At 40.9% G+C, this 23,641-nt stretch overlaps 1 protein-coding gene across 1 annotated transcript; it reads right to left on the bottom strand.

Annotated features, from left to right (window-relative positions):
- Positions 1–10,652: 10,652 nt before the first annotated feature.
- Positions 10,653–21,397, bottom strand: wdr3 (WD repeat domain 3). Its single transcript, XM_053439586.1, has 27 exons — positions 21,313–21,397; positions 19,733–19,935; positions 19,437–19,646; positions 19,008–19,126; positions 18,700–18,778; positions 18,064–18,159; positions 17,860–17,964; positions 17,501–17,602; positions 16,919–17,019; positions 16,208–16,312; positions 15,875–16,105; positions 15,691–15,784; positions 15,357–15,458; positions 15,156–15,238; positions 14,750–14,888; positions 14,603–14,659; positions 14,347–14,447; positions 13,766–13,877; positions 13,321–13,455; positions 13,183–13,233; positions 12,782–12,847; positions 12,459–12,551; positions 12,274–12,324; positions 12,127–12,170; positions 11,898–12,026; positions 11,075–11,168; positions 10,653–10,992 (listed from the first exon to the last, which is right to left on the bottom strand). Exons 2-27 carry the CDS (start codon positions 19,904–19,906, stop codon positions 10,837–10,839), a joined length of 2,829 nt encoding a protein of 942 aa, XP_053295561.1. The 5' UTR covers positions 19,907–19,935; positions 21,313–21,397; the 3' UTR covers positions 10,653–10,836.
- Between the last annotated feature and the right edge of the window lie 2,244 nt (positions 21,398–23,641).

Genomic DNA, 23,641 nt, shown 5'->3' with positions numbered 1-23,641 from the left:
TCAAATAATAATTTGGTTGAGTGAAGTTGTGGCTCCAACATCATGAAATACTCAACAGAATCTGTTGAAGCCTTTAAAACAACTGAAAACAAATGTATCCACTAACTTTTGTCTCTTATTGTTTTGGATATAATTATTGTGTAGTTGTACTTACTGGAGTTCATTTATTTATGTGAAGCCCTTTGTTACAATGGTTTTAGAAAGATGGTATTAAATTAACTTGATCTAATTACTTGATTTTACACACTGTAGATAAATACAGTCTTGTACAGTGTGTTTAGTGTGTGTAGTGTGTGTGTGTGTGGGGGGGGTGGGGGCTGTGGGCTCAATAGTAAAAATATCACTGGTTTGTACTTAGATGTGTACTAGAAGGGACAAAGAGTGGTGTTTTCTCATGACGTGCATGTTCTACTATCGACTCTGCAGACCCTCCATCACTGTTCATACATGAAATAATATAAGCTTGTTGCTCCTTGTTGAAATCTGCTCCATAAAAACTCTTCGGCATTGACACATCACGCTGGGATTTCAACATCCGCTGCCACAATATCTTCCCATCCGAACCACATAGTGCCAGTCTAACAGCTCAGCACTGAGTGGTCCTCAGTGTTTTCTGATATGTAATTTGACTGTCATTACATGAAAGGATTGCGTTAACATCAACTTCTCCTAAATCTCCCTAGATTAGCCAGATGCCAGAAAGCTGTGCGGTGGTCTTCACCAAGGCTGTGGGTTATGTTTGGACTGATGCTAAAACTCCAGGTTGGTGGGTTGATTGGTTGGTCAGGAGTTGGTGAGTGTGTGTCTGTGTGTGTGTGTGTGTGTGTGTGTGTGTGTGTGTGTGTTACTGGCAGGAGGTCCAGTCATTGACAGAGGGATTATTGCGAGCTCGGAGTTCAAGCCTCTGCGCTGACAGACAACCTGCCCCTGAGAGTCAACACACACTCTGGAGACACACACTGCCTGTGCCCTCGCCTGACCCCGATGTGTGTGTGTGTATGTTAGTCACGGCGATGATTAGCCAGCATTTCAAGGCTGTCTTTATTAAGCTGATCAATATCCCCTTATCCTCAGAATACCTGTTTAACTTGTTGACACTGCCTATAAATCTGCAGCAGCTCCTGCAACAGGACACGGGGGATGCAAACTGGGGAGATTTGCCAGTAAATTCCCAAAGAGGGGTGTTTATCCTAAATGCATTAGCTATTTAAAAATGATCGGCACAATATTGATTATACTTGATATCTAAAGTCTTTTAATAATGTATTTCTACACAGGGAAAGTTGTATAAAAGTCTGAGGGACTCTTTCAGAATTTTTGGGGGTCAGAAAAATAAGAAATGTAAGCATTAAGTTAAACATTGATTTAGGACGCTCGTCAGAGAAAAGGGAACCCTTGCACATATAGATAAATAAAGAACTCGCACACTGCAGCAATATATCCTTTAAATGGCTTTAAGAAATATAGAGCAATTCTTGACCAAGAAACAAAACACTGCAGTGTTTATCCTCGAAATGGAATGATTGACAGCTCCCTATTCTATCTGGGTGGTCTCTGTGTGGCTGTGTTGGAGGTGGAGTTGGTTCTGGTAGCGTTGGTGAAGGGGTCGACAGGGTCTATGTTTCCCTCGCAGCTATTTTTCATCCCCCCCCCCCCCTTTTAAAGGGAGCAGCCACATCACCCATGTCATGGCTCTGTTCCTCAGCCCGGAGGCGAATCGGACGTGTCAGACAGATTGTGACACACCTCAGTTTAAGAGACATGCTGTCCTCATAAACGATTTCAGAGCCTTTCCCCACTAGGGATATTAGGGCAGATTTTACTAGGGTTCAGTCTGGAGTTACAGCTGAATCTGGGTCCAGGACCAAACAATAATTCAACCAGAACAGTACAGTCATTGAAATCACTGATGTAAGTTCAGCTGACGAAGCCATACTTTTTTATTTAAGTCCACTGATTGTCTGGGATTCATGATTGATAGATTTGATTGTAGCTCACATAATGGATTTAGAGTTTCCGATTTGCACAGGGAAATCTGCAAATGTGAATTCACTATATGTGTTTTCAAATGAATGTATAGTTCTGTGAATGCGTGGATAAAATTGAATTGCCCAAAAGAGTGTTTTGCTCCAAGAGCCGAAACTCACAATCGTCCGTTGTTTTTGCTTTACTCTGGCAGATCAGCAAATGCAGGTGGGGATTTTTCCCTATTCACAATGTTTGTTTACCCTGAGTTTATGTCATTTTGTCAAAAAATAAAATGTTATACTTACCCATGGATTCCCTCAGTGTTTCCAGGCCTCAGTCATCCTCCACCTGCTCCCAATTCTCCCAGCATCACACGTTCCCTCAGGTTCCACCAGAAATTCTATTGCTCCAGTTTCTTGTTCCAATGCTTGTGGTTCAAATCACTCTGGCTCCCCAGCTCTCTGTGTGATTTGAATTATCAGGCTATTGTTTCACTCCAGATGAGGCATTTTTGATGATTTGTAATGTGTCCTTGAAGAAGTACGTTGCATACGATTCTTAAAGGTTACACACGTTCGACTTGTTTATAGCTGCTGAGCGTTGAACTTTCTCCGTCCATATTTTTCAACTCCATCATCTGACCCTAACTGGCAACCGTCCCATCACAGGCTTTCTTCCTGCTCCAGGCTAATAACCATATCCTTGCTGAAGGCTTAAAACAGCCATTGACCTTTTCCCCTTTGGGTGTCGTACCTCGTCCAGATGTAGAGCTTCACCACCAACCAGACTTCACAGGCATTCTTCACATTGTTTCTCATTTTTCCTGATTATTCCTTGTTTCCTCTCACGGACTCCACGGTAGTTTTGACACCTTGATCTAATGCTAGACCAAACACGGAGCCGTGGCCATGACTGCAGGGATGGACCACTGATAATGTCTGTGTCAAAGCCCTGGAGGATGTTTGGGTCAAACGGATGAATGGAACTTGGTAATTGGCTGTTTTGGTTTTCTGCTGAGCCACCAAGGAAGGACAACACTGGGCCTGCAGGGAGATAAGAGGGACTCTGATGTTGTAGACTGGTAGAAAACAGGTGTATTAAACATACAGAGGCAGCAATGATGGTGAAGCTTTTTCTATCAGGTGGATTATGCCTGAAAAGGATTTCCATTAGCGTTTGCTTGTTGGTTTATTTTCAGCAGAATTGTGCAAAAACCAAGGAAATGATTTCCATGAAGTTGTGTGGAGGGTGTGGGCACAACCAAAGATGAACCCATTATATTTTGAAGCAGAATGGCGACATAGAGCATTTTTCTTTCAATTTACTCATCTACTCATTTATAAGCATTTCCTTTAAACCTAAACTAGAGGTATAGTTTAATGATTTCCATAAAACTAGAGGTTTTAGGTAAATAAGATTTTAAGCAACACTTTTACTCCTTTTGTATGAGGCTGATGCATATGGAATTTTGTAGGGCTCGATAAGGGAGTAAAACTTTTCCAATATGATTTATCAGCATATATATATATACTAAAACTAAATTGTCAGTGATTGCTTAGGTGTTGTTATCAAACCCTTGTGACGAAATAAAAACAAGTAATAAAGGCATGATATTCACCTCCACCAATTTAGGATGCTTTGTTTTTGTCTGTGTTTATTTGTCAATTAGCAGGTTTACGCAAATATTAATCAATTGAGTTCAATGGCGTGACCCAAGAAAAAAAAACTAATTTTGTTGCTGATCCAGATCAGGGGGCAGATCCAGGATTTTTTTTTTTTTTACCTTCTTTCACATTGTTTGATTGTCTTTTCTCAACATTTTCATTGATTTCTCAGAGAATAATTCATGGATCTTGATGAAAATACAGATTCAACGAACATAAATACACATAAAATAAATACTGATATGACTGATATCAAGTGATTATTGTCAATCTGATTTTGCACTCGGCGCTCAGATTAACCATCTATGAGCTGTACCAAATATGTTTTCGTGACGAGTGACAATGCTGAAATATTAAAGAAGAAAACACTTGTTTCTGTTTACATAAACTCCAATTCTGATCATGTGAAAGACTAATGATCTAAACTAGCGTGTTTCTATCTTCAATCAAAGATTTAAACCAAGATTGATATTTTTTTTTATAATTTACTGAAGGATTTATGATGATGTCAGAGCTTTGGTTAAACGTTTGACTCTGCTTCAGACACAGAAGTGTTGGTGTGTTTGTGTGTGTGTGTGTGTGTGTGTGTGTGTGTGTGTGTTGGTGCGGGATATTTATGATGTGATCCTGCAGATTTGTGGTTTTACATAAAGCAAGTAAACTTTTCAGGCCAATTGTCCTGTCTGTGTTTATGGATTTTCATAGGAAATACCGTAAAAGTAAATGGTCGTGGGTTTTTGTAGGAAAATGTGAGTTGTAACTCTTGAGCAGCAACAGTCTGACCGTCTCTCGTCTGACGTCCTCTGCCAGTGGTTGGACTATTACTCATTCACAAATAGCTTCTGTCCGTGGATTTCTTTGCTGCATGGATTAAGTTAGTGTTTTCTCACACAGGAAATTGCATGTCTGTCAGGAGGATTGTGGGTCAGCGTCTTGCTCCTAAATCACGGCTCTAACAGTGACCATGCTCTAACTCCATGTTATTTTAAATCGCTCTGCTCCCTTCACCTTGTCGATATACAAACTGTTATTTTTCAGCAAATGATTGTAAAACTTGCTATTTCAATATTTTCTGACATCAATTTACTCCACAATCCCCTCCAGGGGATTTTCTGTTTCTCATCGGAGTTAATCCCTCATGCAAAAACGTTTAATCGTTCCCATTTATCGCCCCCATTGTCCCCCCCCCCCCCCCCAAAAAAAACCGCAAAGTTGAATAACAGACTCAATTCCTCCAGTATTTTCCACTTTAGTACACAATCGATGTTATGCTTCTCTAATCCACATTCATGCTGTGGCCTATTAAGATAATAACACAGATTAAACCTTCAGCAAACATGCAACTCCATGTAATTTCATCAAGCCAACGCCACCCTGTAAATCCCCAAGCAGAGGGCCGTTGTTAAAGTGTTTCTGGAGCAGAAACTGGGGCCCAGAACAAGACGGCTCCATTTTTCTATTTATTTTCGGTGTTTAATTGGACAAATGAGTAGCATTCCAACCCGGGAGCATAGTGGCATTATTGTTCTCAGAGAATAAACACAGAAGGGTCCTGCGTGGACTATAAAACTCCAGAATAAACAGCTCTCTCAAAGCCCAGTATTGAATGTCTGTTTATGACTTGTAATATGAAGTGCAGAGCTCTAAAATCACTAATTACATCAGCTATGTGGATTTCTGGGGAGAGCTCTTAAAGGAGGTATTGGTGGATGTAAGTGTGTGTGTGTGTGTGTGTGTGTGTGTGTGTGTGTGTGTGTGTGTGTGTGTGTGTGTGTGTGTGTGTGTGTGAAGCTTAATATGCCTAATGTCTTTGTACCCTCTTGGCTGTCTCGTGCCTAAAGTGAATATTTTGCTCCGTTTTACACTTTTCTAAAAGTCCTGAGTGCATTTGCTTGATTTTAACTCTGCCCGTGTGTGAGCTACAGAATTACAAGCCCGCCTTGTGCATGTTGTAAGTGTGTGTGTGTGTGTGTGTGTGTGTGTGGCTTCATAACAACCCACAGAGGGCTGACCCCGGTGCAGGGCGGGAGGAAAAAAATGGTTTCCTCTCCCCTGATCTTTGCAGACCCTGGTTATTAAAACATGTTTCCCTCTTCCGCTGAGATGAGAGGAGGTGAGCTGCTGACCCCTCAACACGTGCAGCCAACGGCACCCTCTAAATTCTGACACTGAAACTAACCGTCGTACAAGAACAGATATAAATCATTTACTAACTAAACTGATTGATTTCTTGTTGGATCGACTGCACTTCCCAGAATTTTATTGAAGATTTATTAGTTAAACAACCACAGTTTCAAGACGTAGAAACACTTTTTGAGACCTTTTGGAATCGACCCAGATTTTAATATTTATTAGGTAAGTAACTTGTACCGTAATGTAGAAGTAAAATAATTTTTATTTATTTTCATTGCAGCTCTATTGACTTTGTTTAGCTGCTGACCCCCTAAACAATGACGGCTCTTTCAGCCAACAGCAGCTTTATAACTAACAGTTTTAAAGAAATGGATGAAAATAATTTTATTGAATAAATTTGTTGATTTAACGTGGTGACTTTCAATGTAAGAATAAAGAAAATGTTACTTTTACTTATGATTTTTGTTTATTTTCATCTCTGCAAAATAAGCATTTTAATCAAAACTAAAATGCGTGATTTCTTTGCTGTCAAAAATTGCGGTATGGAGCTGCAGCATTTCTTCATCTTGGTGAAACTTTGAGCCAGTATATGAAGAAATTAGCTGTGAGGGGCGATCACACAAACAAACATCACAGAATGAGGTGTGAGAAAGTCAGAGGACAGCTGAAAGACGGGGGAAAAGAGGCAGAACGCAGAGAAAGGAAACATTCATGGCCGTATGTGTGCAGCTCTGCAGTTCAGTTGAGTTCAGTCAGTGGCCAGTTGGTTCTGTTGGCCTCCTCTGCGTCCACCATCACCTCATCACTCAATGGCCTGCCTGGACGCCCTGAGGCCTCCGCCTTGCAGCTCCTGCTGCTGCCGAGGCCGCCACAGTACGACTGCGACTCGTCAGAATGACCCGTCACCTCATATCTCAGTGCAGGTATGGGCTCATTCATGAGTGCTGGACACAGATTTAACACGAGGCCCGTCAGTGGGATGACTGGTAACCTGGCAGGCTGATGGACGGCCTGTCTGACGTCTGACTGGACGCTGTTTTGACGGCGCTGAGGTCAATGAACCAAAATGTGCTGCTCATAGTCCTAATCTAGGAGCTAGTTGGCAAGTGGGTAAGAGGGTAAAATAAACATGTTCTATGGGAAGATGCATCAGTTGAGATAAAGTAAAGCATGAAAAATCTAAGGGCATCAAAAGGTTTATACACAGCGTCATTTTCCAGGCAGAGCTTTGAGTTTAGTTTTAATTCCTGGAAATAAAGGGAGGGAATGGCAGTAAAATACATTTAATGAAATGACTGTCATGCAAACATTTGACAAAAGTGCCAATTGTCAAAAGCGGTAAAAAATTTTCGACATTTGACTCTACAGACACATTTGTAATTACCTTGTAAATGTACAAAATTAGAATGATTAAAGAACGATTGAATCAAACTGTTGAGAAGCTTTTCAAGTAAAGTCTGGTGATCTTGCATAGTTTTACTTATTGTCCACAAATCGCAAAATGAGAAGAGCAAAAACAATATGTTTAATCCATTTCATAAAACTTCTCTATGTCTGCAGCTTTCATTCTCATAATGAGGTTTATTTTCCTTTTTATAAACCCCAAAATTTTGATTCAAAGAGAAGGAAATAGTAATAAAATAGTATAATATCTGTGGTGGAAGAAATTATGAAACATTTTACGAAATATACTAAAGAGCAAAAGTAAAAAAAAAAGGGATTCTTTTAAAATATACCTGAAGTATTGATCGTAAAAGTACTTGCAGAGAGTAGCCTGTTCCTCAATGCAGTGGTTAACTACATCATTAACTGTACTGACTGTATATTCTGTTCAAAAAGAGAATAATACAGATTGTCATTTAAATATATGATGATTTATTTCTGCATCCATTTCTGGTGTTTCTTCTTCTGCTACTGCTGCTGGAGGCGGGGTCTAATATTGGCTTGTAATAATTATTTACTTTTAATGAGGGGGAACAATGAACACAATGCCTTGATTAAATATAAAGGAGGAGAAATTAGTTTTTGCTGACACATGTAGTGGAGTAAAAGTTCAAATTCAAATCTACCTAAGTAAAAAAAAAACAGATCCATGAGAAGTGTATTTAATACAGTCACTAAATAAATGAAATTTGTTGTATTCCAGATTCTCCTCGTACCACAAACAAATAACATCACCAAGGGATAATTCATGTTAACTAAAAATGTATTAATTAACACTCTGTATTATAACATGATAGTTGGAGCCTGTTTCACTGGATGTTTCCCATTAAAAGTAAATAAAAGGACCTGTTCCCTGTGTTTTCCTACCACTCCACACCAGGCCCGCTGTTTGAGTTGCTGTGCAAACTGCTCCTGTTGTAACGGGACGCCCGTCACTGCCAACAGCATCCATCTCGAGAACGGGTCATACGCATTTATAGCTCGTATCGTATTCGCCGGCCATAGACACCACCAAATCAAGTCAGCAGCTCCGAGTTGATCGTATCCTGCAGTATATAATGTCATGCAGACCATATGATGACAGACTATAGCAGGGCAGACCACATACAGTAATACTATCTCCTGTCCGTCAAAGTGTAATGCAAATACCGGCTGTAAAAGAACACATTACACCGTGTGGCGAAGGCACAGCACAGTCAAGGCCCGGACGCCTGGTCGCTGCCTCCAGGGAAGAAATCCTCCGTCTTTGGGGGAAGTGATGTGTTTAACATGTCCCCTTTGTTTGGACTAAACAGTATACGATGATATAGATTAATATCATGAGCAGTATTATGGCTGATGTGAATAAATAAACAGGAAGAAGAGGGCAGCGTCTAGCAGATTTCAACTCGTGGCCCAAACTGAATGGTGTCCCTGAAAGCAGCAGATCTGTCGCCTGCCGGAAGACGTGGCCTCTGGCTCAAAGACTATCAGCGCTAAAAGTGTGCTTTTCTCTGCGGAGGTGACTAACCTCCTTTACACTGACTCTCCCTGACCTGTGTCTGTCAGTGCTGGACCGGGTCCACCTGTGTCTGTCAGTGCTGGACCGTGTCCACCTCTCCACTGTTATGGACTGAGCTCTGCAGCAGCTGGTGGGAGGCCTCGAAGCCCCAAAGGTGGAGCAGCACATGGGTCAGCTACCAGGGGGAACGATGCTGGAACGGTCTAACGAAAGGCACGACTCCCATCTAGTGGCTCGAAGAGGACCTGCATTCAATGTCCTGATGGGGTTCGATGTTTCTTGGTAAATTCTCTCTTGAAATGACTGCTGCTGTTTTCTGAGTGGTGTACAGTAGTATACTGTGTAGTGCTGTTTTAAGATATGTAAGAATTGTTCTGTAGACCACGTTCAAAACTTGCTCTGACTTAAATTGGGGTGAACTCTGGTGCGAACTTTATATTTTGTGTTTTGCCACCATTGTTAATGTATTGAGACCTGCTTTACACAAGAAACTTTATAAAGTAAGTTGAAGCATATTTATTTTGCTAAAATGTCATTGAATATTTTCTGTTCAGTTTATTAATAAAATCTTAATTTATTTTGGCAATTTACCATTTTACAGTAAATTGATGCTTTGGATGAACTGACTTTGGGCAATGTGCAGTTTTGTGTTGTTGTATTACTTCACGACTGAGCAGCACTATCCCCTCACAGGCAGAAGTTTGATTCCTGGCTTGGTTTTTCTGTGTATAGCGTGTATGTTCTCCCCATGTGTGTGGGGGTTCTCTCCGCTTAATCTGGTCCCACAGTCCACAGACATGCACAGTGGTGTTGGGTGAATGTTTTAGTCTCTGTATCTTGGCCCTGTGATACACTAACGACCTGGGGGAACTCCGCCTCTCACCCAATTCAGACAAACGTGTGAATCAAACATTGATTCATGGACTTAACTTGTCGCATTTTTTCAACCCAATTTGTGGTGATTAAGTTAAACTGCTGTTGGATGCTGAGACTGTGTCACTGTTTGTTAAAGAGTGTGTGTGTGTGTGTGTGTGTGTGTGTATGTGTGTGACTGTGGTTTGGCATTTTCCTGAAGAATTTTTAATTTTGGTAGGTGTGACATTTACGGCCTCAAGACTAAATCCAGCCCTGTAAAGAGCTGCTGCCGCCTCCCTCCATTTATTTTACGGCCCAGTAAATACAGAGTTAATTTGTTCCTTGTCAAAACTGTGAAATTAAAACTCCAACAATGTGCGAGAGGTGTTTTTTTTTTATATCCTTAAGGTTCATTTCATTATTCCACTGTGCCCCACGGTCAGGAAATAAACACAGTAGGAAAATGAAATGTCTGATGTGGGTGTGAAACTTCTCGAAAGGTCGCAGGATTAGAGGCGCGAGAACGCTCACATTCATCCGTGAGCAAACACAGAGCTGAAAACCTAGAGCCAAGATTTTCTGCTCCCGTTATGAAATACGTTCACCTCATGTACCGGCCCCGGGGCAATAAATTCAGGCAAAGTTACAGCGGCTGTAAAGTCGAACCACATATCTCGGAGTCCAGCGGTGGACGGCTGCAGCAGCGAGGCCAACAGGCGCCAAGGGAGTTCTCCTCTGTGGGACAGTTCGGTCGCTCCCAGGTGGTCTGGGGCTCAGGCCGTCTCTGACAGGGTTCAAACCCCCCACCGTGTCCAAAACATCCTCAGCCTGGTTTGGCTCCGGGCCTCAATTGCTCCCTGAAGCCTGTGGGACCGAAACCAGCTTAAATCATACCTGCCCTCTGTGTGTGGTGACCATGGAGGGAGCGCCACTGCTGCTTTTAGCCGGACTTGTATTAAAAGTTAACAGTACGACGATGTATTTTGTGTTAAGATGTGCAGCTGCAGAGGGAACGGCTGTGAACACACTCTACATTTCCTTCTGCCATCGAGGATTTACTTGTTTTGAAAGCCCCCAGCACACGTGAGTTACTGTGAGAAAGATTCAGACACAGGTTTATTTGGGAGATGAAGCATGTCACTGAAAAACACTGAGTCAGATCCATTCATAACATACAAAAACCAGCAGAGTAAACGTCCTGGTCCGGTCCTGGAAGCGGGGAGGAGACGGAAGCGTGTGTTTATACACAAACAAAAAAATGTCCATCAGGATTCAAGCGATGGTGAGGATGGCTCTCTCCCTCCTTCTCCTCTTCTTCTTCTTCTCCTGTAGCTGTCCTGTGGCGTCGGCGAAGAACATGACGTCCTCTTTGCTCTCGATCTCCCTCTGGAGGAACTGCAGGGCGGCGCTGTTGAAGCCCATTATGTCCTGAAACACGGAAGGAAAAGTGGTGAGGAAAAGGAGAGGAAAGGCCAAGATGACAAATACTAATTATTTAGATGTTACTTACTCTAATTTCCCGAACTTTTGAGAGAGTATTCAACCGCAGCCCGTCGATGACAGTCACCAACATCTGGTTGCTGGAGATCTGGCCAAAATGGATCCTGGAGAGACAGAACGGGAGAAATAAGTCAGGGTTAGGGTTAGAAGACTGGAATGTAACTAAGTGCAGTTATTCATGTACTGCACTTCTGGTACTTCTTCTTTTACTTGAGTATTTCCTGTTCAACTTTGCACTTAAAACAGCAGTCATCTACAGTTCATGTCCTAGATTACAAATGAAAACTTAAACAAAACTAAAGAAGAGCTAATACATTTAAATGCTTCAACAATGTATTTAAAATATAATAATGCTGATTAATGGATTGGTCAAATAATTAAATGGTTAATATTTTTGATTTGAGATAAAGAGACACTCAATACCATTTTCCCTTTCTGATTCTGATACCTGCAAAAATGTATATTAACAGCTGTGTGCTACTAACCCTGCATGGGAGTGATTATTGTGATCATTGCTCGCTACACTTCTTCAAGCGTAGATGAAGTGATTTCAAGGAAAATAATGTACTTTAAAGACGTTGTATCAGAGTACATAGTCAGTCCATAGATTTGCGTACTGATGCCCAACTCAGCATTTTTCGGAACATCTTTAATTTTGATCACCATTTAACATTTTGTCCCATAAAATTAATAAACATTAAAAAAGTCTGTCTTCTATCAAGATTTTTTGAGTATTTGCTGCGTTTTCCTTGTGATTATTTCAATAATGATAATAGTTAAAAATGATTAAACAATTAACTAAGAAAACGAGACCTCTGAAAGTAGTTACTAACTTGAGCAAGAAGAAGAGGCAGCGGCAGACCAGCTCCACCTCCAGGCCCTGCTGGATGTAGCTGTTGAAGAGCGTCAGCAGCTCGGGGACGTAAGGGAACGGTAACACCAGCAGAGAAACCTCCAGCTCACTGATGAGTACAGCACAGACACAGGAAAAAGAAAGATGAGTGTAGTTATTTGCACAAAGACGTATGTGTTTGTTCTTGTCACCTTGACCTCATGTCTTACCTGGATCTGACTTTCTTTATGACGTCTAAAATGTAGCGTGACGGCTGTAAGATGAACAAAGACAATACATTTAGGCTTACTATTAATTTTGTTGTCAGGGGGGTCAATGTTGGCAAGAAGTTCATTCTCCATAACTCTTCTACTTACTGAAACATTTCCAAAGGCCACAAGGATAGGGTTGGGCTTCGGAGCAGGAAGCTGCAAAGCAAGATTAGCTGTTCGTCAAAACTATTTGATGAACCATACAAATCGAAAAATCATAAAAATGCAAAAATACAGTAAACAACTGTGCAGCTATAGAGCACAGAATTATTGGATGATGACGTCTCTACCTCTTTGCCTGCGTGTATGCAAGCATATTTATGCTCTTCCGCCTTCCTGTTTTCGTCTCTGTAAAGCTCCAGAGCCTCCATTATTCGCTCCGCCTGCAAGGAGATCCCACGAAAACAACAACATCATTAAAAAAACATGTAAAGTTGCTTGTATGCGCCTTTTAAAATCTAGAGGATTTAAAAAAAAAAACTTAAACCCATCAACTACAGCCTCAAACTAAGCAACAACCTTTACCCTAAACATCTATCACTTCAAAGTGATGCCAAGTAGCCAAATAGGCGAGAGAAAGGTGTTCTTGCTAAAAGAGGTGACGTCAACTCACAGCTTTCACTGTCTCAACAGTTTTCTTAGCGGCGGGTGCCGTTTCTCCTTGAGTTTCTCCAGGTACCTGCAGGGGAGAACACATTAATGCCTCAGTTACATCCATTTAATACAACGGCAGAATAAATGATCTTCAATAAGGAGGTCATTTTTCACCTCTATCGGTTTGTTAATTGTTAACTTGTTTGCAATCAAAATATGATAAGACGAGGACTAAGAAACCAATTACATTTCGGGCAGATCCAGGGAATTATTCATGGATCTGGATTTTTTTTTTTTTTTTAATGAGGCATGTTTAGGAGTGTTAATATTTACCTGGTATAAGTTAAATGAGATAATGTTGACCCATCCTCATGACCAAAATCACACAGAAATAAGTGAAGCTTGAAGTTAAAAACTCACCACAGGCGCATCTCCTTTGGCCATGCTCTCCTCAAACTCTGCTTCTCGTTCCTGTAAAAACCAAAATTGTTTAATTCACAGATACTAATTGGGTGTGTGTCTGAATATCTGTAAAGCCTTCCAATCGCTCTTCCTCACCATCTCCCGCTCCTCTTCCAGGATGATGGGCTCTCTGGTTCTTTCCCACAGACGCAGGGACTTGTCGTGGGATGACGACACAATATGGTCGCCGCTGGGGCTGATGGTCAGACACCAGACCTCCCGATGGTGGCCCTGTACGGCAGAGAGAAGATACACAAATATGACACTCGCCTGGAGAGAGGAGATAGAGAGAGCTGGCTATCTTAATATGTGTTCATCTGGTTGTAGAATTTATTTCCCGTCTACTTTGCTTTGTGATTGCATGAACAGCCTGCACATCATGTCTGCAGGCACAGAGTGGGAAAATGCAAGTGGTTATTGCCGTCATCACAACGACCAAATTAAGTTATGACGGTTTTGCATTTCTGTATTTCAGGTGAGAGGGACCTTTGGGTAAAACCACTCAACTCTAAAATATAAAGAACATGGAGAAAAGAGTCACCTCTAGCGTCTGGATGTGCTCAAACTTATCGGCGTCCCACTGTTTGATCTTCTTGTCTTTTCCTGCTGTGAAGAACAGATGGGTCTTCGGGACAAACTGGAGGAACATGACGCTGTGGAGAAAAAAGAAGAGTGAGGGAAGAGGATCAAGACAAACAATTCAAAAGCAAGAATGGAAAGAAACTCAAAATGCATTAAATCAACAAAACAAAAAAAAAGAAGAAGAATAATGAATCAAAAGATCACAAAGGCTTGGAGTCATCACTGAATAAGCTAAAACTTAAAATGACCCAAAAAGATTATTAAATAAAGCAAAGTGAAGAAAAAGAAAAGCGGTGAAGACAGAAAGTGAGACGATCCATGAGATGAGCGGAGAGATGAAAGAGCAGCTGGTGTGAAGTCACAGGGCGCCGTGAGTTAACAGCACATGGATCAGAGTCTCTGATCACCACAACAGATGAAGTAAGAGCTGGAGACGCAACAGCCCACAACCTGATTTCATTAGCAGACGTTGAGCAGAAAAAGAAACGGCTCCAGTGAAGCTACGACTGTTTGATTTGTGTCTCTGTCGTTGGGCGTTACCTGTCGTCATGAGCGAACATGGAGCGGTGACAGTCGCCAAAGTCCAGACCCCAGATCTTCACGTTTCTGTCGGCGGATCCAGTGGCGATAAGCGTGTTGTCCTGGTTAATGTAAACACAGGGTCAGAGCCCGGGGGCCAAAGGGACTGTTGCACTAATCCAGGAGGATTTCTCAATTTAATGCAAATGTTTCATATGTCAAAACAAAAGACATATTGTCTCGCTTAAATCCAGCTTTGCCACTTGTGTTTACTCACATGTGAGATATCCAGACAGAGAACAGGCAGCTTGTGTCCATAAAGTGACAAGAAGAACTAAAGTGGGGAGAAGAAGAAGAAGATGTGTTCATCAATGAAGCAGTTATACACTTAATAAATGATGTGCAAGTTTTGTGTGTGATTTACCTTCAGTGTGTCTGTGTAGAAGACCTTGACGGTGCAGTCTAACAAAGAGACGGCCAGCAGGCGGTGATCAGGAGAAAACTTTACACATAGAACGTCCTCTTCCAGCTGCAACGTGCGTGTGTGTTTCACCGTTAGCCTCCTACAGCACGCACACACAACATTTATCATACAGAACAATTAAGTACAAAGACTATGCCATTTATTGCAGCATATTTCACACTGTGTGAGTTAAATCAGAACAAAGAAATCACCTACAATGAAGCTGTGATGATGTCAGACATTTTCATTTCATTTATAAAAGCGGAGCAGAACTTTCTTGTGTCATGATATAATTTTCTCAGTCTTTTTAAACTGAATTCCTGGTCTGACATGCGTTTCCCGATCATGGAATGAGGGGGTGGCTTACTTCTGTTCACTCCCCTGGTCCTTGATCAGCTCAAATTCCCAAAACTTCACCGTCTTGTCTGCACTTCCTGTCACGATCCCCCTCTGTGGGGTTGAACAAACAAAATAAATCAGCTCAGGAGAGTCATTTAATATAGTTAAAAGAATGTTCCAAAACCTGGTCCAGACATATTCGTAGATGTTGTGTGACTGCAGACGTTACCTGGTCTGGGGCCAGGCACAGGGACCACAGGGCTGAACCATGAGCATCTACAGTCTCCAGGAGGCTTCCTGAGGACAACTCAAAGATCTGCAGCTTTCCACTCTGACAGGAGAAACATTTTAAAGGTTTTTTAAAGACATGGCACTCTGACTCTCTGTATATTGCAAGTTACCCCTGACTAATGAAAAGACCAAGTACAACTATTTTGATCCATGTACCTGGTAAAACAGTGATTTAAACTTTTCTACAAAAAAGATCATTGTTCGGCCTCAAAAACCTGCTAAACTTCCATCAAGGTCTTAGTGTCTGACCGAGTAGGTTTGTGTCTGAATACCTTGGTTCCCAGGATGATCTGTCGGTCTCCAGGCACAAAGAGGGAGCAGAGAGCATATTCACAGGCCATGGTGCGAATCACCTGCAGAGTGGATCTGTGGCAGGAGATGGGACGTACAGTTAGAGGATCACTTACCAACTGCAGCATGAAGAAAAACATTTTTCTGAGAGTGAAGCAGTTTCACCTGTTCCACACTTTGACTGTGTCTCCAGAGGCGGAGAGGATGGCCAGGTTGTCGGAGCTGAAGGCCAGGGTGCGGACATCGGTGCGGTGGCCGCCGAGCGTGAGGCGAGACGTCTTATTGGGTTCGGGGGTTTTGTCTAATGTTTTCAGGCTGTAGGTCTCAATGGTGTTGTTCTGCAGGAGGAGCGCCACCTTCAGCTCACCGCCTGTACACGACAGGCAGTCCACCCATCTGAGAGGGGAGGGGGGGGGACGTATGTAAGAAGTCTATCTTTGTGATTTTCCTTGACTATCAGGGATCTCAGCTATCTGACCTCTTAGACTCCAAACTTACCTGATCTTGGCAGATGCTTTGATGTTCGTTAGGCGGATGATCTCGTCTTTCAGCATCTTCTCCACCACCGGCTCGGCCGCCTCCTCTCCTGCTTCTTCCTGAGCTCTGCAGCAGGGAATCAATCAAATTCAATCAAATGTCATTTGTAAAGCCCATATTCACAAATCACAATTTTTCTCATAGGGAAGCAACACGACAAACATCAGCATGATTACAACCACCATCACTGAGTGAAGATGAGCAGCGGCAATAATAAATTAAAAAAACTTAAAATACTAGTTGAAGGGGAAGCAGTACTAGCAGTAGTGTATTAATAGCCAACTGATAATTCTGTTGTGCTCTAATAACAGCTCTGAGTTTATATCTACCGTTCACCTTGTATTTATATCATAGTAAGATTAGCATTGATAATCAGAGCCCGACTGAAATAACCAAAACAAACGAAAACTACTTTGAAATTTTGTCATTAAATAGATTGCCCACAGTTTATGGTTTAAGTGTAAAATATCAAGCCTCAACTACATTTCTTTGGCAAATTGGTTTAATAACATCTTAAGAAAAACAAATATATATATACATTGGCATTGATATTGTTTTAATCCATCATATCGGTGTTGACCCCATAAATCAGGCTCCAGTACTAAGAGAGACAGTGAGGATGTAAATCTTTTACAGGAGCAAAACATAAATCATGATATTTCCTGTTCTTACTTGGTCGCCTTCTTCTTTGCTTTCTTCAGCTTCTTCGTCATTCTCTTCTGAACTTCCTCATTTGTCAGAACTGTGAAAAGCTCAAGGACTGAATCGTTGCCCTGGTGGAATGAGAGGAGGAGACATGTGCAGCGTCAACATCTTTTCTATTAAACATCAATGTAAACAATGTATTTATTTGAAGTCACACCGTCTCACTCCAAAAAAATAAAAAACACAGATGTAAAAATCTCTCTGGTTATTCATCAGCTCAGCTTCATAAATAAACTTTTGCCTTGGTCCACCTGATATTAATTGAAAACACAGCAAACAGCTGACGGGCAGCTGAACACAGACGAGCACGTTCACTGAGCCAGAGTCCGCATGAAAGTAAAACAGGCTCCTGATCCAGAAAACACAAACAACGACAAACAAAACTAACGAGGAAACAAACAACGCTCGTGGCATCACAAAAGAAAAGAAAGGTTCTTGACATGTGTTCGCAACACAAACTGACGACCGGACTCTAATTTGGAACTGGGCCTGTCAAAGTTTTCTTTTCAGCAACAATGAAATCCCGCATCTTGTGTTCCCGACACTCACATGGCAGGCGACGACTCTGGCCCTTGTGTCCGATGTCAGCGAGACGACTCTGTCTCGAGCTTCCCTCAGGATGGAACCTGCTTTCTGACAACTCAAGATCCGCTGAGCGACAAAGAAGGAGACACAAGACACAGTTTAACGTCAAGTTTGGAATGAAGCACAACAATGTCACGGTTAAAAATATATAGTTAAATATGAACATTATAGTGTATGTGATTCTGGGTCTCCTTAAGTGAGTGCTCATGACGCAGAGATGCAATCTTTAACAATCTGAGACATAAATATAAAAAGATAAAGCTGAGTTGAAAACATTATCAATGCACTTGATTACAGCATTTGCATCACTGATTCACTCATACCTCTTCAAGACTTTCGTCCACTCCTTCTTCATTGTCTTCATCATCATCATTCTCCTCCAGCAGAGTTTTCCCCTTCTTCACTTTGGGCTCACCTTCAGCTTTTGCCTGAGACAGGGACGGAGCCTTAACAACAACTCATGCAGGATCATCAACATGACATTTAATCAATAACAAAAAATGACAAATGCATTGTTGTGTCCTCACCTCCTCTAAGTAGTTGATGTCCCAGGCTCGGAGCTCGCTGTCTGCAGAGCCTGTTAACAGCCTGTTCTCCCCATTCAGCAGCACCATGCCCCACACCTGACACACACACAGATTATTTAACATAATATATAAAACGTCTCCATCTCATTGTCTAAGAGTTTTCACTCACTAATATCCATATAGGCCCAAAATATCCACATCAGTGAGGCTCTAGTCCTGGAGACTAAAGAAAGATCTTCACTCACAGTGTTGGTGCAGATGTAAATGACATCTCCAATTCCCATAGTAAACTTAAAGCAGTCAATATGCATTACAATATATCATGGTCAAGATAAATAAAAGACAGGTCCCAACTGGCCGGGATGACAAATTCCGCTACGTGCTCTCCTCTATGATCTTTTGAGATAGATTAATGTTTTTTCTCAATGAGAAGTTTAATCATCAGCCTCCATTCAAGTAAATGACTCAAAGACTGTTAGTGTTTCATAATCTGGATCTTTTTCTTTCAAATGGAAACTTAAACCGGAACAAACCAAGGCTAATATGATGTTAGGCAGTTAAATCAATCGAAATGAATATCTTCTTTAGTTATGTACTTTATATCCCATTGCCTCTGTTTATGATCAAGCTCCTCACCTCACTGCGGTGGCCCACCATGGTCTTGAAGCAGTGCTGCGTGTCCAGGTCCCACCACTTCACAAAGCTGTCCTTGGAGCTGTTAGACAGGAGAACAAAGGGATGGGCAGACTTTGTGCTATTAATATGTTTTCTACTTACAAACAAAGAATTAGAAAAACACATGAAATATTCAATTTCATAAAAAAGAAATGAGGACTCAAACACAAGTCACGTAAAGCAGCTACAGCCACCAACATATTGTTCAAAATAACATCATATAAATACATTTGTCGATGAGTCGAGGCACCGGAGGACAGACGAGTTACCTGGTGACCAGGAGGTTCTTGTCTTTGAGAAACAAAGCCTGTGTGATGACGTCCTTATGACCTCTCAGTCTGTACAGACCACACTCATTGATGATGTCCCACACGATCACATCTGTGTCCTGAAGGAAGAGGAAGAACAGGTAATAAATAAATAGATAAATACTCAACACATGCTGTAACATAATAGACAACCAATAGTACGGAACCCTTGTTGGAATCTGGTTTATTTTTAAATGAACAGGCTACAGAGGATTTGCTCAGATCTTTGAGAGAAAACAAGAGCATGAAACCTGATTTATCTTCTTCTGATTTGAACACATTTGCATCTCAGGTGAAACTCAAATGTTGCCATCTCCTCAACACTTGATCCCCGTTTATGACTGTAAAAATATTCCCCCACAAACCAGAACAGCCGTCTGCCGGACGTACCTTGGACCCAGTGACAAGCCGTGCTCCCAGTCCGTCATAGTGTATGATGCTGACAGCCGACTTGTGACCATTGAAAGAGACGTTGCTCTCGCCGTTCAGGAGGCTGAAGATTCGCACAGCGCCATCCTCGTAACCCACGGCGATGTGGACACCATCAGGAGAAGGGCAGAGGAAGGTCACCTCGTGTTTCTGGCCCTTCAGGATCAGGATCTTGACAAAAAGTGACGAAAATCAAAAGTTAGGGAATAAAACCTGGAGTAAATCCCAGTCAAGAGAGCTTAGGCCTGTCTTCTCACCTTCTCTCCTTTTCGGACGTCCCAGATGAAGACATGCTCACAAGCAGCCACGGCGACGTAGCGCCCCCTCTCTCCTCCTCGGAGGGTCACATATGCAATGTTGGCCTTCTGGCTACCGATTACTCCAAACACCGCGCTGGTGACGTAGCGCAGGTACTGTTTGGTCAAACCCATGACCAGCAGCCTTGATGGGATTCCTCTCCCTGTTTCAAAGAGAACATTGGAAATGATTGCACTGAAATACACAGTGTTACGCTTTGAAAGGTCAAACTAAACATCGAGGTATCACTTCCTTCTCCAGCAGGAACATATGGAGAAAGAAAAAAAACTAAAGATGGTCACAAATGTGTATTACATGATCTCAAGTGACAAATAACATGTTCAAATCCACACACAAATATCAGGGACATGTAAAACAGATTAAAAAATACACACCTAGCTAGATGAGGTAATGTTTGCTTTCAAAACAGTTTCCTGTGTCTCCAGAGGTCTAAAAGATCTGTGACATTCTTTTTACTTATTTACAGATCAGTCAAATGCATGTGCACGGATCACCTGATCAGCTTACACATCCAGTGCACTTAGGATAAATTCATTTGAGCCTATTTTATTTTCATAGGAACTTAATTCTTCGATATTTAATGTTTCATCTCTATATAAAATCCTCATTGCCCACACCAGCATAACTAACATTATACTACACCAAATATATGAATTGTTCTTTTCGGAAATATTAAATTACCATAACACTATGACATCATCTGGACTTTGTTCTTAAACATCTGGAAAGTTCACTACCTGGACATAAATATGTGGACGACTCTCCATTATCTTATCTTCATTATAAAGGAGTAAATCCATGCGTTTAAATCCCCAGATACAAGTGAGGTTGCGACTTATGATTGTTGTCATTATCGATTGAGAGATTTATCGATTAATCCTTTTGGTCTGCTATTTACCCAACTTTATAGATTAGAATACTTTTATTGTCATTCCACAGTGTACAGCGAAATTGAGCAGTAATCCTCAAGGTGCATATAATAAATACAAACAGCATAAGTAGAAGAAAAAGTTACAATATATACATAAAATCATAATAATGATGTAGACTGTTTATAGTGATTAGGACGGTTTTAATCCGCGGTTGTGTCATTTTAACATTAAAACAGATGTACAGTTGAGTTTCTATATTTAAAATGTAGCGATCAAGTTGGTTAATAATCGATAATTCTCCTCAAGACGTAGTTGTAGGTGAATTTCTAGACGATAAGAGCTCGATAGTCTTTAGTACGAGGAGCACTCGTTTTGTGACAAATCACTTGCCCGCGTGTTCGGTGTTTAGAGCTAGAGACCATTGCATAAACTGAATACGCGACAAACCCCGCCCGCCTGGTTAACAATGTGCAGCAAATAGAGTAAACACCGGTTGTCCCTGGACCCACGTGTTGAAGTTATTGGTTTAAATTTTGTCCATTACATCAGATATGACGCAGATTATATTCTTCGAGTGTTGTAAACAAACAACTTATTTGTGTCTAAAACCCAGCGTGTTGTTGTTTTGGATCAGATTCTTCTCTTACCTATGAAAAGCTGCTGCTGCGAACTGTAACCCTTTAGCTGCTAGCTGTTAGCGAGCCTGTGCTGTACTTCCTGCGCTGCTCATTCAGACCCAACTAAACGATCATAAAAAAGAGCAGAAAACCGAACAGAAGGAAATATAGTATAAATAAATATAGAAATCAACTACGTTAAAAACATAAATGAAAGGAAAAATTGAATTAAAATACAGCTAAATTAAATGAAATATGATGAATGAAAATGAAAAAAATTAAATATGATAGGATAAAGTAATTCGAAAAGAAAAGAAACTGATGGAAAAATATATTTAAATTTCAATAAAAGGAAATACATTAAATCAAATTACAATAAATTATAATAATCTAATGATAAAATGTGTATTACCCAAAGAGTTCTCACATTGTAATGTAGTTGTATTTTGCAGTGGAGTATTTGTTATTTTACTTTATTAATTACACTCCTGATCAAAATCTTAAGACCAGTTAAAAAATTGCATGAATTTGCATTTTGCACTGTTGAATCTTAGGAAGGTTCTAAGTAGAGCTTCAAAATGCAAAAAGAAGAAATGGGAACAAGAGCACAAAAGTTGTGAGCAGGCAATTTATTGAAAACAACAATTTAACTGAAGTAGGCTGTTCATCAGCTGATCAAAAGTTTAAGACCACAGCTAAAAAAACTAAACAACAACCCTAAAACAGAAATTAAAGTGTCAAAAACTGACTCAGTAATGAGTAGCTCCACCATTATTGTTGATCACTTCAAAAATTCGTTTTGGCATGCTTGATGCAAGTGTTTCCAAAAGGCTAGTGCGAATGTTGCGCCAAGTGGTGAAGATGGCTTCACGAACGGCATCCACTGTCTGGAACTGAAGTCCATTTTTGTAAACTTCCCTTGCCATCCATCCCCAAATGTTCTCAATTAGATTAAGATCAGGGGAACACGCAGGATGGTCCAAAAGAGTGATGTTATTCTCCTGGAAAAAAGTCTTGGTCAGACGGGCATTGTGAATTGGAGCGTTGTCCTGCTGAAAAACCCAGTCGTTACCACACAGACGAGGGCCCTCGGTCATGAGGGATGCCCGCTGCAACATCTCCACATAGCCAGCTGCTGTTTGACGCCCCTGCACAACCTGGAGCTCCATTGTTCCATTGAAGGAAAAAGCACCCTAGATCATGATGGCGCCCCCTCCACTGTGTGATTATTTGACAGGAAATGACATGGAATCCAAATTTTTGCACAGATTTAGGCTTTTAAAGGCTGTGGTCTTAAACTTTTGATCAGCTGATGAACAGCCTATTTGAGTTGAATTGTTGTTTTCAATAAATTGCCTGCTCACAACTTTTGGTCTCTTGTTCCCATTTCTTCTTTTTGCATTTTGAAGCTCTACTTGGAACCTTCCTAAGATCCAACAGTGCAAAATGCAAATTCATGCAATTTTTTAACTGGTCTTAAGATTTTGATCAGGAGTGTATTTGCTGTAAAACACCTGAGCACTCTCACATCCCAGACTGGGTGCTTTTTCATCGATGATTCTGTTTTTCTATTGGTTTGGCCTGTGACCAGAGGAAGACGCACAAACACGTGATAAACATATGATTGGATTTTCTTCATCTTCATCATGATTTTCCACAGTTTCATTATTATTATCATTAATATTATTGAATTATAGTTTAGACAAGAGAAGGTCTCTAAAATCAAGCTGAGCGGAAATGTGTTTCTCTCATCAGTCAGCTGATTAGGACCCGATGGGATACGTCAAGCTGAATCCAAACAGCAGGAATAGTACCAGTTAGTAGATAGAAAATAAAAGCCTGTTTAGGATTACAATTGGGAAATGACTTCACAACCATCACAGTGGAGAAAGAACAGGGCAAAAAGGCCTAACAGCACAGGTTTGATATGGGGCATATAGATCTCACCATAGCCAACATGACACAAAACAAATCTTTAAGAATAGATTATTTTGTATCAGTTTGGCCTAGCTCGTTTGCACAAATATACAACAAACTGCTCCGAAATCTATTTGCATCAGCTACACCCTCTGTAAGTGCAAAATTTCTACTTTAAACTCTTGAATTTTCATGTACATGAAATACGTCCATGAAAACAAAATCACTTTTTTTTGTTGCAAATTAGCAAAAGCAATATTTTTTTTTTAGTGTGAGTAAAATTAAGAAATATCAATGAATCCATTCGAAATAGGACGTGCAATACGCGAAATTTTTACACACGGGATGGAATAAAACTATAAAAAGAGCTGATTACATTTTTTTCAATAAAATAATTATGTAGCTTATGATTTTATTGGGTTTTCAAGACCAGGGCATAAAT

The sequence above is a fragment of the Pleuronectes platessa genome, chromosome 14 (assembly GCF_947347685.1).
Source record: "Pleuronectes platessa chromosome 14, fPlePla1.1, whole genome shotgun sequence".
In the NCBI taxonomy this organism is placed as follows: Eukaryota; Metazoa; Chordata; class Actinopteri; order Pleuronectiformes; family Pleuronectidae; genus Pleuronectes; species Pleuronectes platessa.
The sequence above is the reverse complement of the archived record's forward strand: the minus strand, read 5'-3'. Positions and strand labels throughout refer to the sequence as shown.